Source organism: Paroedura picta, chromosome 4, assembly GCF_049243985.1.
Source record: "Paroedura picta isolate Pp20150507F chromosome 4, Ppicta_v3.0, whole genome shotgun sequence".
Lineage (NCBI taxonomy): Eukaryota > Metazoa > Chordata > Lepidosauria > Squamata > Gekkonidae > Paroedura > Paroedura picta.
The window spans coordinates 111,083,678-111,103,675 of record NC_135372.1 but is presented as its reverse complement, the minus strand read 5'-3'; the positions used below and the strand labels follow the sequence as shown (position 1 = coordinate 111,103,675).

Below are 19,998 nucleotides of genomic sequence, written 5' to 3'. Positions count from 1 at the left end.
GGTCAGGGCACTTGAAGTATCACCCTGATTGCTTAGGATGGCACTGCAAGTCTTCAGAGTAGAGATAACAAGCAGACACTGAGCAGAAACCATTGTGTCACTCCCTATCTCAACTGTCCGGAGTAGGGTTGCATGCTTCGGCATGCTTTGGCCGCTTCATAGAATCATAGAATCATAGAGTTGGAAGGGCCATACAGGCCATCTAGTCCAACCCCCTGCTCTACGCAGGATCAGCCCAAAGCATCCTAAAGCAATCACCGAAGCATGCCAAAGCATGCAACCCTAGTCTGGGATTCTAATTCCCAATAACCTTCCCCTTCTTTCTATCAGGTGATGCTCTGACTGCCAGGTATGCACTATCTGGCTTTCCAGCTCTACTCGCTGAAGGACCCCTATAACACCTTGTGTCTGTAGAAAGACGGCAGGAGATACTGCAACTTCTCACTTACCTGTCTTATCCCATGCAGATGGCAATGTTGCTGAAGCTCCAGGAAGCAGCCAACTACATTGAGTCTCCAGACAGAGAAACCCTGGATCCAAACGTGCAGTCTGCTCTCTAATGAGGAGTGGATCGGGATGGAACCGCATTCGGAGTGAGCTGGCCTTGGCCGCTTATGCTCCTCGTTCTTCTTTGTTTTTTGTATCTGGAACCCGTGGCCGGGAACAGAAACCATGGAGGGCAAGGAGGAGCCCGTTTCTTGCTTTGCAGTCTCTGCAGATGGACAAGGGGGGAGGCAGCTTGCTCCTCCTCTGAAAGATACTGGCTGCCCTCCCCCACAGGACTACGGTGATAGGAGAATGCCAGGTTTTATTCATAGGTTTTGTGCCTCTGTCACAAACTCCTTGACTTTCTAGCGTGACTGGGGTGGGGGTGGGGAGGGGTGCAGGAAGAACAAATGAATCCCACAGATCCAGGTTGCACCTCATCAAAGTTCCTATGCGGGGCAGAGACACTTGAGAACTCCCCGCGACTGGCCACTGCGTTAATTGCAGAGCAATGCCAGTGGGCAGAGCAGCAGCCAAGTTCGGGGTTTCCTAGAAGGAGGATCCTTAAAATGAGGTAAAACAGAAGCCTAGAAAAGGAACCTGCCGGCATCGGAGCGGAAGATGGTTCTGCTGCAGCAAAGCAACCGCTGGCACTCTCCGGGTGCTCCCCCCCCACACACACACACACACACGCTCTCCTCCCCACACAAACACCGGCCAAGGCCTAGGACTGTTAACGCTGTCTTTGTGCCCTCCTTATTTAATCTGCATGATGGTCCTTTTACATTCAGATTCCCAATAAAATCTGTTTTGTTTTGTTTTCCCTTTTATTTTTATTTTGGCTAAGCTGGGCCATTCTGTCCCCTCTTTGGTTCAAGAAGTTGCTGTTGTTGTTTTTACAGCCCAGCGTTGGCTGTACACGGAGAAGCCACTTTGTTGCATTGTGCGTTTTGTTCCATTCATCTCCTGTTCTTGTTCTGCCACTTGTTCTGCCATCACTGCAGTCCCTCCCAACTCAAACTGGTGCTGACTGGATGGCCTCCAGTAACCAAATAGGCCTTGTGGGTCCTTGCAGCTTGCCTCACGATGCACGCAGGCTTGACTCAGCAGCACAACTTAACAAGCGATGCACAATTTGCTGGACTGGGTCCCTCATCCCCACCTCATGCCTTGCCATTCCATCCTTAGGAAGCACAAGAAGCTGGTCAACTGGGCAAAGGAGAGGGTGTTTTGTTGTGGTCCCTCTGAGACAGCTGCACTGCCACATGTCTTGAGTCACCAAATCTAGATGTGTTTCTCACCTCCTCTTTACCAGTTTGTGAGTCTTCTTTCCCCCGTTCAGTTCCTTTGCTGCTCCTATTGGCAAGGTGGGGGAGGGTGATCTCTGGCTGCAGACTGTGGTCAGGTGGGGAGAAAATGTAGCCCTGCTTTTCAGTGTCATTAAGCCTCAGCTGCCGCTTGTTGGCTTTTCTGCAGGTGGAGCCATCATTGAAGGGCTTTCCCAAATCAACCTAGTTGATTCTCCTTCCCCCTGACGCTGGTGGACTCAGTTATCTCAACAGATACACAGAAGCCAGACCTATTTTCTGTACTTGGATGGCTATTTGGATTAAAGTCATGCCTCAGACTTGGACCATAGACTGGAACTTTTCCCTCAAGTGAATTTCAGTGGACTTTCTACCAGGGCAGAGGGGCACCCAAAGTACTTCGTATACCTCTAAATGATGAGGTAGATTCATACCACATTTTATGAGTATCCACTCCATACTGCTCTGGTTAGCAACTAACTTTCCTGGAAGGCTACTTTTAACAGGAAGAAAGGGTCAGTGGAGCAAGAGAGAGGCAGTAAACCCATAGCCACTAATGTAGCCTGCTGGATAAATTAGGCCAATTAGGTAATGTTGCCCAATCCATGGAGACTGGCAACATGGGCATGGGGAGGTGGTACCTCTTGGTGGGCCAGATCTAGCTCATATTGCCAAGTGCTCCAACAAAGCAGAAATCTGTGGCAGGAAAAGAACTTTCAATTTCTGCATCATTTAATCAACCGGATAATTTTTAGGTCCTCAAATCTGCAGGTCTCGGCTTGTCCAATTTCAGTATTATAAGTTTTGAGTTCATATTGCAGCAGAATCTCAGCTCTCCAGGAATAATGATCTTTGTAAGTCCTTACCATCAGTAGTATTTCCTTTATATCCAATAGGTGGTGAACAGACTGTGCTCATCTAACCATCCACTCTCACTACTTTTATGACATAAGGGTCCCTAGGGTCCCTTTGACACTGAAGGATAACCAGGACTATGGATATTCTGTGCCAAATAGGTTCAAGGATTGCACTTTGAATAATTAACTCCTGTTTGATTCTGAGCATTTAGGTGACTTTAGCCGTATCTTCAGTATTTTCTCTGCAATCATGAGGGTTAGAATGTGCTTTTAAACAAGATACGAGTGGGCAGTTCTCAGGGTTCTAGATCATGTGCCAACTTCTGTGATGGCCCAATCAACAGACAATATATGCAGCGTAGACTCTCTTAAATTTTGCCCTAGTGAGTCTTTGTAAGCTGAAAGGTTTTTTTTAAAATCTAAGTGAAGCCTAAATGAAGCATTCTGCAATGTTACAAACAAGCAGCAGGAGTTGGGGGAGGCCTGGACAAGAGAAGAAGGGCCCAGGGGCATATTGCTAACATGCTCCTTTCATCTGGAGTGAGTGGCCTCTAATCTGGAAAGCTGGGTTTGATCCCCCACTCTTCCATGTGTAGCCAGCTGGGTGACCTTGGGCCAGTCATTGTTCTCTCAGAGCTCTCTCAACCCCACCTACCTCACAGGGTGTCTGTTGTGGAGAAAGGAAGGATAGGTAATTGTCAGCCACTTTGAGTGACAAGTGGAGTACAAAAGCCCTGTTCTTCCTGCATGTGCATGGATGGCACCATTGTACATTTCAGAATTGACGGGTTACCCAGTTGCTAAAAGACTGACCACCACAATGACCATTAATTGCAAGTAATTAAAAATTTAATATAGAATTACCTAGGGAAATTTTGCAGTGTTTCATTTTAGCCAAAGAACAAGCCCCTGCTTGGACAAAATGGGGGAGGGGGGACATTCTTGGATTTCTTTTCTTTCTCCCCTTTCTACATTTTTTTTTACGCATTCATCTCCCAGTAGCTGCCTCAGCCTTTCCATTCCAGAATGCTTCATATTTTGAAAAAAAAATCTTAATTTCATGTTTAACTATTAGGAGAACACAGCACTTATGATTTTTGTCTCATATGATATGAGTTCTGTACACACACTAGCAAGGATTTTTCTGGAGAGGGTATGGATTGTCTCTTTCCCAAATATAATGTGTGGGGAACTTCATCCAACTTTCCTGAAGCCCTCTGCCTGCATTCAGCTGGCTGCTAATCTTCACTGTGCCCATTGTGAATTAATCTGTTACCAGTAGGCATGGTTTGCCTGTGTGGTAATGAATTTTTTTAAACGTCAGCCAGGAAGGCAGCCTATTTGCTACATAAATCCACAAAGAAAGCTGACTAGGAAGGGGAATAGATTGGTTTGGAGGGAAAGAGTTATCAAGGAAATGGTGCAGCTACTTTTCAGAGCATATTTTTCTGGTTGACCTCACGTACAAAGCCCTAACCTGCATGGGTAGAAGAAAGGAAAGTGGGAGATCCTTTTCCAGCACTGGACTATCCTATCACAAAGGCAGGAATTGAAGGCAAATGGGCATCCCATTGGGGCAAGCTTTTGTGCTTTAAATTAAAGTTGTGCTGCTGTCAAACTGTGAGATCTGAGCAAAAATGCAACTTGAATGGTAAGATTATGGAGTTTCCCATGGTGCTGAAACTCTGCCTTAATGCCATCAAATCAAAGAAAGGGAGGAGGGATCCTTTGGCTGCCATTGGTAGATCTTACTCTCGCTAGCTACAGAAAGAAGCCTATAGTGGCCTTGTGGGCACAGGCCAGGCATTAGATCTTTCACCTTCAGAGGAAAGGCTGGTTGAATAAATTTTCTACAGGGTTTATTTCTGCTGTCATTCAAAGTGTTGTTTAGAATTCCTAAGGCAAACTCTGTAAATAGCCTGGTAAATGCATTTCATCCCAAAATAACTAGGCGCTACAAAGAAACCCGGCCTCCTCTCCTTGCCCACTGATACAATTCCTGCTTTGTCCCCTTACTGGGGAAATGTTGTATTTCTAAGGTAGCTGGGTCTAGGCCAAGATTTGCCCCAACAATGTGGTAGCATAAGTCTATTCAGAAATGTAATACAGCCTTTTCTCCTTTGCCCGGAATAGGAGGATTATCTCAACCCAGATTCCTAACTTTCCTCTGCCCTATCCCCATGAGCTCTTGCTGTTTCCTACAGTCTGATCTACCCAAATGATCTCAGGAGATCAGAGCCATGTTTACACATATCCAGGGGGTGGATGGATGCAGGGGAAGGATGGTGCCTCCTGTGAGAATCTAAATCTATTATATAAGAGATTCCTTTGCACAGAAATATTTAGATGAGCTGCCAATTACAATAGCCAAACAAAGCCATCCCAAGTTTGCGATGCTGATAGCAAGGAGCATCTTAATTAGATACACAAATATCTAATTAGGATGCCTTCTAATATTAGATAACATCTGTCCTTTGTGATGGTTTGCTGCCCCTGCTGACTGGATAATGGCTTTTGCATAAGGTCTGTTGGCAGCAGCAAAGACATGGAGAGGACCAAGAGCTGACAGTACGTTTGCTAAAGCACAGGGGGCTGTGAGGTCTCCCGCCACTGGTTTCCATTTGGATGTCGATTTTCCCTGCCATTAAGGCTTTGGAGAGGCCTTCTCACCAACTCCCTGTGTCACAGACCTCCCAAGGTTTCTTCTTTGATGTGATTCAGGCAATTTCTCCCAATTGAACAGGGTTACAATATACAGTGTAGCACAAGGAAGCTTCTCAAAGATAGGCAGCACAGGGCTGGTAGGGAGAGGGACGTATAATGCATAATGTTCTGAATCTCCATTTTAGCTACAGGAACATCAAAGTCAGGAAACTGAGAAACTCATTAAGTTACAGCCAATGCAAGGATGTTAGATGCATCCAAGCTTGTCCTGTACTGTGTACTCAAGGCAACAGCCAGTTGTAGACTCTGACCAACATTCCAGAAGGGCCTCCTGGTCCCTCCTAATCCGAAGGTGCTACAGTCCTCCTTACTGGCTGTTGCTTGCAAATGACATTGAATGCCCTTACTGAGACCGGCAGTGTGCTATCATTTAATGCACAGCTTGGGACAATGCCTTTGTCTGCTACCTGGTAGTTGCCAATTCTAACAGGGGTCAGAGAGCACAAGATGTTTTGGTTGCCTGAATTGCAACTGGGATCATAAGGCAGAGGGACCTTTGGTTGTTGTTTCCATTTCTCCTCACTTTTCTCTCAGTGACTCTGCTATTCGGATAAGCCTGTAACAGTCCTCTCAAGGATAGCAGCAGTGCAGGAGAGCCCACCCAGCTGGCCTGTGCAGATCTCTGGTGCCTGTTTCTTTCTGTATAACTATACATATGTACATATATATCCTGTTCATGTCATTGAAGCCTTGGGGATTGTCAGTGTACTCTGGAATTCAACCGGTGGTGTGATAGTCTTGGACTCCAGGAGAAAATGCACACTGGCTGGTTTAAGGCAATCACCTCTAACAAAACTCCAGTTTGATCTGATTGGCTACTTGGTACTCCAGAATAAACACTGCTGCAGTCCAATCCATTGGTGCTGAATCATCATGTTTGATTTAGTCGCAGGTGAAGATATTTATCATCCCCAGCATCTTGGCCTGCCTAAAGAGTTAGCTAGAGATAGGACAACCAGCTGGACTTTTCCCAGTTCCTTTGTGTGCCTTGGGTGGTTCTGCAACCTATCTCTTGGGTTCTTGAGTGGACACCTAACTCAGTCACCTACCCTGCTGCCCTCACAACTGTCTTATTTAACATCTATAATAATTTGTGGGATCTCACTGTTTAGAAGGCTCCTTGTGGTGAGGTGCCCTTTGCCAGTGTCCTTCTGCCATAGTGCTCATGCTTGGCTAAAAATGGCAGCAGGGACCCGATCTCTCCCTGGAGACCCTTTAGCAAGCTGCTAATATTTAGCTCTGCATCATGGATAAGCTTGATCAGACATTGCATTATTAGCATCTGTAATAGGAACAGGGACTAAAAGGATGAGTGTACAATTGCTTGAATTGCAAGTGTATGCAGTAATAAGGAAAAAAGATAATTCTAGTAAATATAATGACAGCTGTAGCTTGGAACAGTGTTAGGTGAACAAATGACTTTTTGGTAGGACAAATTCAATACTGAAGCACTAGCTCCCTAAACGATACTTCATGGGTATTTATTGCCCCCAATGGCAATAAAACATGGACCTGAGGCCTCATTCAGTTGGAGGATGGGGTGTGCAAACAACATCTGGAGAATGTGCAATCCTATTGTAATTCTTGGTATCTTTTTGCTAACGATGAGAACCACCAAACAACTTGACTGCACTTCTCAGAGAGGGGATAGCTTGCCAAGGGGGATCCCATTACTTACATGCATTGGGTTGTCCGTTCCTGCATTTCAGTCTTTTCTAGCTACACTATCCTGGCGTTTCCTGGTCATTTTTTCTAACTATTTAAAGTAGCCCATATGCAGGGCTGCACACAAATCACTTGCAATCTGGCTCCCCGATCAGTTACTACTTGAAACCTGATCTAGACATATTTACTCAAAAGTAATCCCTGTGGAGTTCAATGGGACTTAGTAGTGTGAGTTGCATTAAACCAGCCAGAGGTGGGGACGCTGCTGTGTGCTTAGATGGATAGTTCATACTTGATGCTCCCGCCCTCTCTCCTTCCTTCCTATGCTCTCCCCCCCCCACCCCGCTGCCCTTGTTGGTTTTCTTGGAATTGTAATGTTCTCACTGAGCACCCCACCCTGACCCCACAGGCACCTTGCTGGCTGGGGGCTATTTGCACAGTGATGTACAAGATGCCAGACCTTGTGCTGGGTTTGACACAAAAGTTCCTCATTTGCCTTTTCTGTTTGCTCTTGTAGGATAAGAATATGCTGTAAATAACCTCTAATTGAATGACCTGAATGAATCTGATAGTCCAGCCATGGGGGCTGGGCCCTGTGTCTGTGCTGCGTCCTGCTGGGGTTTTTTGTACTATGTGTGAGTAACTGTGCTGTGCTGACTCATTTCTGATTGTATGATGTGCACCTCCCAGCAGTCGCTATGAGCCAGCGGAAGAGGGCAGGAGCAAAATGCTTTCTTCCAGTGGGACTTGGCCAACCTTGCCCCCAGTCTCTCATGCTGCACATTCTGCATTTGCTCAGTATTTTCCATGGTTGGGAATGACGGGCTGGAAGAGTCAGCCCAAGGAAGACTGGTGCGATAACGTTAGAAAGCTCACTGCTGCCTTTCCAGCCACTCTCTGTTCTGGTGCTATTGCAATGGGGTCCAAGGTAAGCAAGCACTTCTGGTGGGCCCTTATTATGTAGAGCAGGGGTAGTCAACCTGTGGTCCTCCAGATGTTCATGGACTACAATTCCCATGAGCCCATGGGCTCATGGGAATTTTAGTCCATGAACATCTGGAGGACCACAGGTTGACCCCCCCTCCCCGATGTAGAGTAAAGGAGAAGACCCTGATATGTGCTGACAGGCTGGAATTATGAGTGGTGGAACTGGACAAATTCCTGAACAGGGAGAGGGAATAGCCCTGCTTCCCAGACTCATCCCTGCTTTGTTTGTTTTAACCAAACAAATTCAGTGTCATGTTTGAAGACATGGCTTATTTGTCACAGCTAACTATGAAGAACAAGCACATTAGAGACTGTGGTCTGTATAGAACATGGTTCTAATCTGTTTTAGGAAAAGCTACTCCTTTGTACCTATAAACTCAGAAACATATGAACATTCAATGTTGCCCACTGTCCATTGAATAACGCTGACTGGCATTGAGTTATAGCTCCTCCCACCATATTTCTAAATCAGACTATGAGAGGAACTCAGGAAGCATTTTGTTGTTTGCGGACTGGCTTTATGAGTGCTTCCACCTGAGGCCAACTTTCATCCAGAAAATCTTCCCAAAGTGGTAATTTGCACCCTGGCCAGATCATAACATTCCCAAGACCCACTCACAGTGCCAAAATTCACTGTAGAAGTTCAAAATGATCTAAACTGCCTTGTTTGTGTCTAAAACATTCCTCAGGCAAATTGGGGGCCATTTTTGTAGACAGAAGTCCCTTTTCAGGGTGAAAAGTCTGCTTGATGCTTTCAGGCAGACACACTAGAACCATAGTTTCTCCCAAGCTTGCTCAGGATGAACCTTTGTGGATGGATCTTGTGGCTGCCCACCGCCACCACCCCGTGCCTTCGCTTGGAGGGGAAGAGCCAGTGGGAAGACATACTTGCATGATGATGCGGGACCTTAAATGCTGTCATTATTATCTCAACTGTGCCCAGAGATCGGAATGCCATCAGTCGGCCATCATCATCATCATCAGATTTATTATCTGCTGCAACCAGCAAGCTGTCTCATGGCAGGTTACATAGTGATAAAGCCCCACATAAAATATTTGATGGTCTAACCATCATGTGGATGGGGCCTCAGTAGAATCCCTGCTGCACATTCATTCCATCCCACTTATCCTGCCAAGAGACTAAGGGTGCAATTCTAAGAACACCAAACCTGGGTAGAGCTGTTATATTAAAAGTAGGATTTGCATCTGAATAAACATTAGGATTGGAAAGCACAGTATGGCACTATGAGAGGCTCTGGGTGACCAACATGAGACAGGGAACCATTGAATTCTCCCTTTCAGAGATTTAACAAGTGATGCAGTCAAGAAGGTGGTGGTTGCTGGAAAGCCTGTTGGCCAGATGGTGCTTTTGGCATGAGAGACGTGTTGCTCAAATCCATTTGAACCTGTCTCTCCATGCCTTCCAGTTGGCTCTCAAAATGAAATCTGGTTGAGGAACAACTTTGTGATTATAACTTTCTTTGCAAGCTCCAGCACAGTTATTGATCAGCCTGCTCTGCCGGAAGATGAAGAGAAGCCACTGGTCTGTCTAGCCTGGCTCTGACTGAGCCGGTGTCTCCGGCGAAAGGCTTCCCCAGCCATGTCCCCTGAAACTGTCTTTGGCTGAAGATGCCTGAGGTTGAACCCAATGTCTTATGCATACAAAGCCAAGGCTATGGAACCGGCATCAGTTGTCAGTGCAGGCAAAAGTAAGGTCATTGGGCCAGCCTGAGTGGAGGAGCCCCCGTACCAGCACCGAGCATCAGTTGGCTAAAGGGCAGTGAGATGAGCACAACAAGTCAAGAGTGGGACTCATGTCATACATGCCATTCTTCAGCAAATGCAGCCTCAGAAGAGGGAGGGGAAGAGAGGGCCAGGCTTTCATGCTATTCTAACTTCACCCCTATGTTGCAAAAAAAAAAATTGGGGATTTTGGGAATTTCATCCATCAGATCATGAAACTCCAAAGGGCAAAGCTGGATGTTCCCAAGTGGCTCCTACCTGGAGCATTGGTGCTAGGGAGCTGGGGGGCTCAGTCCCACGGAAAGCTTGGAGGAAGCAGCTGGAACACTGATAATTGCACTAATTCATTGCTCCATCGGCAAACGTAGCATCCCTTCCCCGCCGTCCCTGCCAAAGACGCGTGACCCTTCTGCTCTTGCCAGGTCAGGAATCTTGGCTTGGGGTGAAGCTGGGAAAGCACCAAAGTCAAGGGTGTCCCGGGCTCATTAGCTACTGCTGACTGGTGGTGCAAACTTTGCAATTTTAGCTTTTTTTCTAATTAAAATGCATTTTTTAAAAATTAAACAGTGAAAGAATTCCTGTTTTAGAAGAGCTGTGTACTTGACGGATTCTGTGTTTCTTAACTGCATGGTTTTCCTTCCAGGGGTTTTATAGCACTTTTTAAATTTCTCAGAAGATTTTGGTCCTGGTTTCTATGCTACTTTCTCTTTTGCTTTGTCTCCCTTTCTCTCCTGTCTCTCTCTCTCCCTTTTTTGTTTGTTTGTTTTGGTTCTCATTCTTTCTCCACCCTAATTCTTTGTGAACCTGCCATCTGTTTTATACCTGATGTAGACAAAGCGAAATCAAAAATTCCAGATGTTGTACATAGCTGCGGAAACAATCATGGGGAACAACGGCCACCTGGACTGTTTCCAAACCAAACCATTTGTACTTGTGGTGAAAGAAGCCAGGAAAAGGCTTTAAAAGCAAAAATTATAATAATAATAAAGCAAACCACAGCCCTCTTCACCAACTCATATGTCTGCTGAGCTGCTCATCCCATGCGGCATGTTTCTTCTGGGTCCGTCAGTCTGTCTTAACACCATATGAAGTGAAATAAAGTTATCTCCTGTGTTGCCTGCATGTCAATCCTCTCTGTTTGGAAGCATCCTGCAAGAACCAGTACTCTGTCTCTTTTTGGTCCAGAAGGTAAAATCCTATTCAAGGAATCACACCCTGCAGCCTGCTGAGTCTGTACCACTGCAGAATCCAGGTGGGCAATCATGGGACTGGTTGCTCCCTGCCATGAGAAGCCACCTGCTGGTGAGGGAGAAGGATAGCCTAGCTGATGGGAAGGGGAGCTTCTACAATTCCTTCCCACTTACATTCTGCAGTGGTAGGGTTCCTGCCATGTTGCCTGCCGGATTCCTTGTGGATTGCTCTTGAGCAGAGGGAAATTGTATGTGGCCGTGTGTCCATCCTTTTCATCCCATCACTGCCTTATGCTGACCACAGTCATACCTCTGTAATGGTCACAGTGAACAGGGCCCACTGTTCTTAAGGGGGAGGAGAAGTCTTGTGGGTGTTGAACATACAATGTAGCAATGCACTTTTGGTCTGCACTACATGGATGCCCTCATTCGATCAGAGTTGGGATCTGCAGTGGTCAGTATTGCAAGTTGAGAGTAATCAAGAAGCCCTGTAGTCCTGTTTGCTCTGACCTGGAAAGCCCAGGCTAGACCAATCTCTGAAGCTAGGCAGTGCTGGCCCTTGAACAAAATTGAGTCCAGTGGCACTTTTAAGGCCAACTAGCAGTAAGGCCAGGGCTGGACTTAATGCTCTTAAACACTGGCCTCAAACTTTGTTCTGCTGTTTCAGACCAGCACGGCTACCCACCTGAACATAGTGTGGGCCTGGTTAGTGTTTGGGTGGGAGACCACCAAGGGATAACAGAGGCAGGCAATGGCCAACCACCACTGGACATCTCTTGCCTTGAAATCCTGCAGGGTCGCCATAAGTCAGCTGTGACTTGATGGCCAAAAATCCAAAAGTGCTGTATATATTGACATACCTGCAAATGTCTGATTTGGGAGGTCTTTTAAAGCACTAAGAGGGAAAGCCACAGGCCCTGACCAGCTTGTTTAGCGATTGACACGTTATCCAGGTTGCTTGTAGATGACGAGAAACACCCCATTGCACCACCCTCATCATGGCTTTGCTGCAGCTTTCAGACCACAGCCATAGCAAATCCGCAAGTGCAGAAACGTGTGCTGTTGCAGTAATCAGTACCAACACTTTGCAGCCCGTCTGCAAGAATTGTCTGGCTCTTGGCTGCCACAACTAGTCCAAGTGGTTCTCAAACTTGAGGCCTCCTTTTGACCCTAACCCAATGGCTGCAGAGTTCCTTGTGATTCTGGCAGGCTGATGTCAGCATGATGCCACACACTGACCAGACAGTGAGTACTTGCTCTCCATTACCTGACCATTTAGCACCTATTCAGATGCACTCTTCTGAATCACCAGGCCTGCTTCCAGCACTCTGTTCTGCATGGGCTCTTTGCTTCCTGCTCCTTGGTCACTGCGCTTGTGCACATGAGATCCGACAGGGCTCTGTTTCCATTTGAAGGACAATGACATGCATTCACTGTGTCTCATCCATCCAGGAGAAAGCACCAGGCAAGTGCTGGCAAGTTGGTATCCTGCACAGGGAAGAGAAGTATTCCAATGCGGGACTTGACTAGGACTCAGAGGTTGGAGGAAGTGGGATGTTTAGAGTTGCTGGATACCTACTTTAGGATGCTTAGGGCTGATCCTGCGTAGAGCAGGGGGTTGGACTAGATGGCCTGTATGGCCCCTTCCAACTCTATGATTCTATGATTCTACCTTGAATACTGTCTGGTAAGGAAAACTGATGCTGAGCTGCAACTCACTAAGCAAAAACCTGCCACTGTTCAGGATGCCTTTCTGCCTACAGCAGATACCAGCTCAAATTGATCACCAGCAGTACCTTCCTGGTGTCTGCATTTGAGAGGCTGCATTATTTATCACTTGTATACGTATGCCCTGCTTTTGTCTCCAAGGGGGATGTAAGGTAGCTTGCCACGCCATTCTCCCCGCCTCTATTTTATCCATTTCATGATGAGTATCAGTTGTCCTTGGAACCAACCTTAATAACTGAGAAGGAAGAGATGCTGGAAGACTGCCTGAATGCTTGTTCCTGGCTCCCCTCTCCCTAGAGCTATGATGAGATCCCATGGCTTTGTTCTGGTAATAGCAGTGCTTCAGTGTAAGGAGGCTTCCTTCGAAAGATGAGCATCTTGAGCTGGACAATGCTCTTAGTGGAAAGAAATAATAGGATCCTGCCTGTCATTACTTTGCATGCTGGGATTGCTTGCTCCAGTCTGGCTGCTCTGTTTTTTCTCCAGATTTTTGAAGAGATACAAAGCTGGACTTATCCAACCAGATTTTACATTCACAGGGACAGGGAATACTCTCCAAAGAAGTAATGCCATCACAAGGTAGACTAAGATACCCAACCATCCCAATAAGATGGGACCTCGGAGGAGTTTCAGCACTCCCACCACAACAGCAGTTTCTTCCCAGCTCTCCCCACACCCCATGCTGAAAATACCTGTTTAACCAAAATCCACCAGTAAGAGAACTATGTTACAAAGCCATTACAGGTGGACCAGAGAATTCTAGAACCATGGCAGACCTCAAAGCGTTTGCTTTGAAAGTATTTTATTTATCCAAAGAATGCAATTGCCATTAAAACACACTTCTAAGTCAGTAGCCTGCCCCTAATCGTACTAGTGGAAATTTCCTGCACTTGCAAATTCTCCTACAGAGGCAGGGCCAATGGGTGCACCACCAATCCTGGAGTACTAGTTTATTATCTGACCATGGATATTTTTAAGCGTGGGCTATTAGTGTCATGACTGCTTCCATTTAAAGAATGAAATATTAATTTTAAGATAGTGAAATTCTAAGTAAATAAGACTACAGATAGGCATGAGCCAGCTCACAAATTTAAGTTTGTGACAAATGTTGGCCAGTTTGTGGTTCGTGAACTGAAGTTCATGAACTGAAGAACCTCCATGAGCTTGCATGGATTTTAAGACAATTTGTGGTGGATGCCCATTCAACTCTCTTTCCCAAGAACATGAGGTGCAAAATAAGACATTGCTGGCTGGGTCCCACAGGTCTAGTGAAGGTTTTTTGAGAAGTTGAACCACAGCTCCCTTCAACCCCTCTGGGAATTGCCCCGAGGAGAGACAGAGATTAATGATCTTTAGAAATAATGAGGTTATGATGCTGGGATGGTGGCGGGGAGACTTCCAGTTCCTCTCTGGGAGCCTGGCAGGGTAGCTAAAAGAATAAGAGAAGTTCTCCAGCAATTCTCATTTTAAGTGAGTGAATGTTTAATCTAGCCTATGCTTCCAGTGCTTACAATTCAGGGAGATGGTTTATTTAGTTCAAATATTTACACACCCACCTTTTTTCTGGGCATCTTAAGACCCAAGGTGGGTCACTGCAACAACAAAAAAACAATCTGATTAAATAAATCATTAAAACAAGATATAAAATAATGAATAAGCCTTCTGAAAACACCAGCAAGGCTCTCTGGTATAGATTTATGCAGTAGCCTCACCAGACAGCTATGAAGGTGGGAGTCTCCTCCCCCACCCCCGGACAGCTTCCAGGAGGCTGTTCCAGAAGTATGGGGCATCCACTGAGAAGCCTTGAGCCTCGTCTGCTGCCCAATGTACCTTGGACGGAAAGGGATGCTGATGGGAACAATGTAGCTGCACGAGGGGAACATGCAAAGAGAGGCAGTCCTATGGCCCCCAGCTCACGAGGGCCTTTAAAGGCAAAAGTTCCAGGACCTTGAAGCTAATTAGCAGACCATGAAGGGACCTCAGAATATGAGCAACATGGTCTGACCAGCTAGCCCCAGAGAACAAACATGCTTTTGTCTTCTGCACCAGTTGCTGTTTCTGGATCGCAGTGGCCAGGCCAGGACCTGCAAATAGGGAGCCTGCTTCCTAACTAGATGTAGCTGGGGGGAAAGGCATTTTTCACTGTCATGAACACCTCTTTGACCAGCTGGAGACCAACAAGAGCCACACAGTGTTAATGGCCGGAAGAACACTCCCCTGTAAAGCAGTGGCTCTTCCAGCCGCATTGCCTCCCCCTTACCTGGATTCAGCTGTGGTTCGTTCACTCTGAGCTACTTGGCTTCTGCGTTCTGACCCTGGGCACACACAAAGACAGCAACAGCAGGTGGCTGATTCCAAGTAACACATTGCAATGACTGCCTACTCCAGAATTGCAGTCAATCTAATTAAGGGTCCTTACAAAGCTATTAAAAGGCAGAGGAGAGAACACAGAGCCCTGTGGCACCCCACCCAAGGCAAGGATTTAGCACACACACAAAACTCAACCATACACACACACATTGCAACCTTTTATAAGTCTGGTTTTTAAAGAGACCAGAACCACCTCAGCACTGATCCACTTGGACCCTTCTCACATTTCAGGCACCTGAGCAGTATCACATGGTCCATCACATCAAAGGTCTAAGAGCAATTGCAAGGATGCATTCCCTTGAAGAAAGTACGTAAGAAAAGACCTGCTGGATCAGACCAATGGTCCTTCTAGTCCAGCATCTTGCCTCATGCAGTGACCAACAACAGGGCATGGAGGCCAAAGCCTTCCTCTAATGTTGCTTTCTGGCTCTGGTTTCCAGAGGTTTAGTGCCCCCTCAGTCAACATGGCTAGTAGCCATGAATCAATCTAATCCCCCTTTAAAGCTGTTTATTCCTGTGGCCATCACTAACTCCTCCAGCAGTGAATTCTACATTATAATCACTCTCTGTGTAAAGTTGTATTTGCTTTTGTCTCTCCTGAATCTATTGCCCAGCAGTTTCACAATGCCCTTTTCTAGCATTTTGAGAGAGGGAGAAAAAAAATTCCTTTGTCAACTCTCTCCATCTCATACTTAATTTTATAACCCTCTTTCATGTCCCCAGTTGGTCATTGCTTTTCTAAACTGAAAAGGCAGGGACTCATAGAGTCATAGCATTGGAAGGGGCCATACAGGCCATCTAGTCCAACCCCCTGCTCAATGCAGGATCTGCCTAAAGCATCCTGCCTGTTCTCATAGGGGAGGTGCTCCAACCCCCTAATCATCTTGGTTTCCCACCTCTGACTTTTTTCCAACTCTGCAATGTCCTTTTTGGGAGATGGGGACCAGAACGGAACACAGTATTCCAAATGAGGCTATACCTTAGATCTATATAGAGTATTACAATATTTCACAAAATACTCCAAAAGGTTAGTGAGGCAGGACTTTGCTTTGCAGAAGCTGTGCTGATTTTTCCCTCCGCTGGCTTTCCCCCTCCATGTGCCTAACAAATTTGTCTTTCATTACAGTGTCTGCTGATTTGCCTGGGACAGATATTAGGCTGACGGGCCTGTCATTCCTAGTTCCCCTTTGGGTCCCTTCGTAAGATCTGGTGTCACATTTGCTACTCTCTTGTCTTCCTGCACAACAGCTGAATTTAATGATAGGTGACAGATGCAGGTTAGTAGATCAGCTCTCTCACATGTGAGTTCCTCCTGAACTCCTGGGTGTATGTGATCAAGACCTGGAGCTGTATCAGTTTTTAATTTCCCCAATAGGTCTAGAATTTCATCATTGCTCATCTCCGCATGGCTCTGTTCTTCAGACTCCCTGAAAATTGAGGAGGCAGCAGCATATGGGCATGTGCTCCACATTTTCCAAATTGAACACAGAAGCAAAATAGCCATTAAGCTTCTCTGCCGTCAAATGTCATGAAAAACCTGCCCATTTCCACACAATAAACTTCTATTTAAAAGGGCAGGATACTTTTCTCCAGGCCTGTTGGCAACCTTGCCTTTCTTCCATTTCCACCCCACTGTCCTCTGTTGTGGAAGGAATGCTCTGTTGGTGAGTGTATCTTTGGGGTGCCAAGGCTTGCAAGAAATGCACTATGCATCGGAGGGCCTCCTCCGCTATAGATGACAGTGCTGTGGAAACGGGACGAGGGTTAGGAGGAGCCGAGCGCCAGTCAATTCCTATGGAAGAGCGAGGCTAGCCAAGACGTTGTATCTTTTCGCCAGCAGATGGCGCCATAGCTATGTGGAACTATCCCGGCCGGGTTATGCCTCTTTCCTGGATTACCTGTTTAAGAATCCTCTCTGACCTTATTCAGAAGGGGCGCAGAACAGTGTTCCACCTGAAGCATGCCATAACCTTGCTCATTTCTCCCACAGCAGTCTGCCCTTGCCTCATACCAGCTTATGCATTTGTTCAGGTTCAGTCTCTTCCATAGTTTCTGAAACACGGCATGCACTTGTTCACGTGTCTTGTTATGGAAAGGGAATTCCCACCGTGAGGCCGAGGAGGAGATGCTCATTAGAGCGCAGGACTCCAGAAGAGGGCTGAATGGGGACTCAAGCCCATCACTGGGGGCTGGGGGCATAAACGTTGGGGTATGCAGAGCAGCGGAGGAAGGGAGCGCACTCTCAGCCAGGGGCAGACGGAATCTCTGGTGCTCCTGCGGGCGCAGCTTGCCCCTCCCTGGTTCAGCTGGGGTTTATCTAACATATTTGGGGGTGAGAAGCAGAGCCCTGTGTGAAGAGAGCCAGCTTGAACAGCAGTATTACAGATTTGACATTGGCCTTGCTGCCACGCAAGCACATACCCAGACACCAAGCAATGGAAGGCTTTCCCCCATTTGTCTCCATGCCAAAAAAGCTTCCCTGCTATCTATGGGTCAGGCTGCCGTCACCAATGCAGGAGCACAGCCAATGTGCATGTGGTGACTCTAAGGTCTGTTGAGCCAGCACAGTGTTGGGAGAGGGTTTGTGTGTAAGAGGGGATCCATCTCTATCTGTGCAATCATTATTTTCTGTGAGAATGGATTTTCCAGTTCTTTGTACGTGCAAATGTATTACTCTTAAAAAAAATACAGGTTTCCAATTGCACATTCAGAAGTTGGAACACATATGGGTTCAATGGTAACAGCATGTATGGGCAGAGTCATGCAGTGTGATGTAGTGCTGAGCATGCTGGACTAGAACCTGGGAGACCTGGATTCAAATCTCCATTCCACCATGGAAGCTTGCTGGCTGATCTTAAGCCAGCCCCCCCTCTCTCTCTCACCCCCTCTCTCTACACCTACCCTACCTTGCAGGGTTGTTATTGTGAGGATAAAACAGAAGAGTAGGGAACGATGTAAGCCATTTTGGGCCCACACTGGGGAGAAAGATGGAGTATGTAAAGCAGGTAAATAAAACAACAGCAATAATAATTCATAGAGTCCCTTAGACCAAAAAGAATAGCCAGAATGGTAACAACTGAACAGGGTTTCTATCTACAGTTAATTCTAAAGAGAGAGGCAAGAAGTGTATTCAGGATTTTTTATAGAATGGTATTTGCTAGATATCAAGGGGGGAAATTTCACAGTCAAAGTTGTTCAGCAGTGGAGTTGGCTGCCCCAGGAAGCGGTAAGCTTCCCCTTACCGGCGGTCTTCAAGCAGTGGCTGGACAGTTAGTTATCCTGGATGCTTTAGGCTGATCCTACGTTGAGTAGGGGGAAGGACTATAGCCCCTTACAACTCTAATAGGTCCCACAAACCTACACCTCACCATCCAAAAGATCTGCTTCTCAGTCCCAGTATTTCCCTTTCACCAATATCTCATACACTCTTAGAAGTGTGTCTCTTTTGTGTGTGCCTTCGCAGATCCCAGGTTCTTTGGCTATTGTGTGGACAAAAATTAATCAAGTGAAGCTTTCCCTTGCATGAAAATACAGAAATCACAAATGCTGGATTTATCTTATAGCTGTTCGTTCGTTTATTCATTCCATTTCTATACCTCCCTCCCTGGCCAAATCAATGCCAGAAACAGCTGGCAATTCACTGATACTTCCTGTGACAAAATGGCACCTTCTTTATGAAAGAGGTTTTGTTTGTCCAGATTTTGCTTGTTCTTATTAGCTCATGTCAGATATTCCTTAAAGGGCTCATAGGGGCAGCACTTCCTCCCTGGAAAGAATCCTGAACATTGTTAAAGATAACTCTTGGTTTCATTGACACCACAGGCTCTGGAGTAGATAGGAACATCAAAGAGCCATTTGCTGAAAAGACTTTACCTTAACCCAGCTTCTCACCTATCCTAACCCAGCTTTTCACTGTGGTGCATGGAGGTCGGAGAGACCAGGGTTTCCCAGCAGACTTCCCACCGAAACTTTTCCTGGTACTTGTCGAGTGCTTTTTAGTAAGCGAGCGGGGAAAGGTGGGCTTTTGCCCATCAGGGCTTCTGATTGGTCACTGGAGGTCTGATTGACAGTGCAAGTTTTTTAAATGGTGCCACCATTGTAGATGCCACCACAGCACTATAGGACTGAAGATACACTGTGCATTTGCCAGAAAATGTTTTTAAATGATACGTTCACTGAAAAAGACATCCTGTTAGACACGGCTTCTGCCTGAAAACTTGAAGAATGACTATCTGAGTGACCCATGACCTCATGCTGTTACATTCTGTGGTTGTGCCCCCCATATTTCAGAGGTGCCCCCGGGCACAGAAAGGTTGGTACCCCTGCACTAGACAGACTGGAAGGATAGTGAGTGATGAGAGGAAAGGACAGAAGAGCCAGTGGATGTCTGACAGTGGAAGTGTGAAACGAGAGGGTATGTGTCATTTTGTTTATTTCTAGCAAGTAGTCTTGCAACAACCGAGAGAAAAACGCCCTACCTCCTTAACAGAGACATCAGGCGTGGAAGTGGCCAGCTGAATCTTTTCACTGCAGGGGGGAATTAAATAACACTATCTGGTAAATAACCTCCCATTAAGCCTCAGTTAAGGGAGCAGGACATTTTTCTCTAGCTTGTTGGCCACCCTGCTCATAAGGAATATTTAAAACCAGGATATCTTCGCCAACTGCAAATGTCAGCTGGAATGCGTCGGTCTCAGATGGACCAACCACTGCCCAGCCTTCTGATCCCTTGGGACCATTGGAAGGAGCACACAGGGCAAGCACAGGAGAGGGAAGAGGAGAGGCGGGGCTCTTTGTTCAATGTTCCTGGCATTGGCCGGTGAACCTGTCAGCACTCCCTTTTCCTTGCAGTTGAGGAGATGGAGCCACCTCCAGTGGAGTGAGTCAAGAGCCCTCATCCTCATCCACACGAGCAGAGTGAATCACGGGTTCTCTTTACTT

At 46.5% G+C, this 19,998-nt stretch overlaps 1 protein-coding gene across 8 annotated transcripts in view; it reads left to right on the top strand.

Moving 5' to 3' along the window:
* The window catches only part of NAV1 (neuron navigator 1), a 313,603-nt gene extending 303,243 nt beyond the window's left edge, over positions 1-10,360 (top strand). For all 8 annotated transcript variants that reach the window (XM_077335060.1, XM_077335063.1, XM_077335062.1 and 5 more), the window contains one exon: positions 468-10,360. In XM_077335060.1, the coding sequence (XP_077191175.1) occupies positions 468-560 (93 nt within the window). In that variant the 3' untranslated portion in view covers positions 561-10,360. The remainder of the gene's footprint in view (positions 1-467) is intronic.
* Positions 10,361-19,998: the final 9,638 nt, after the last annotated feature.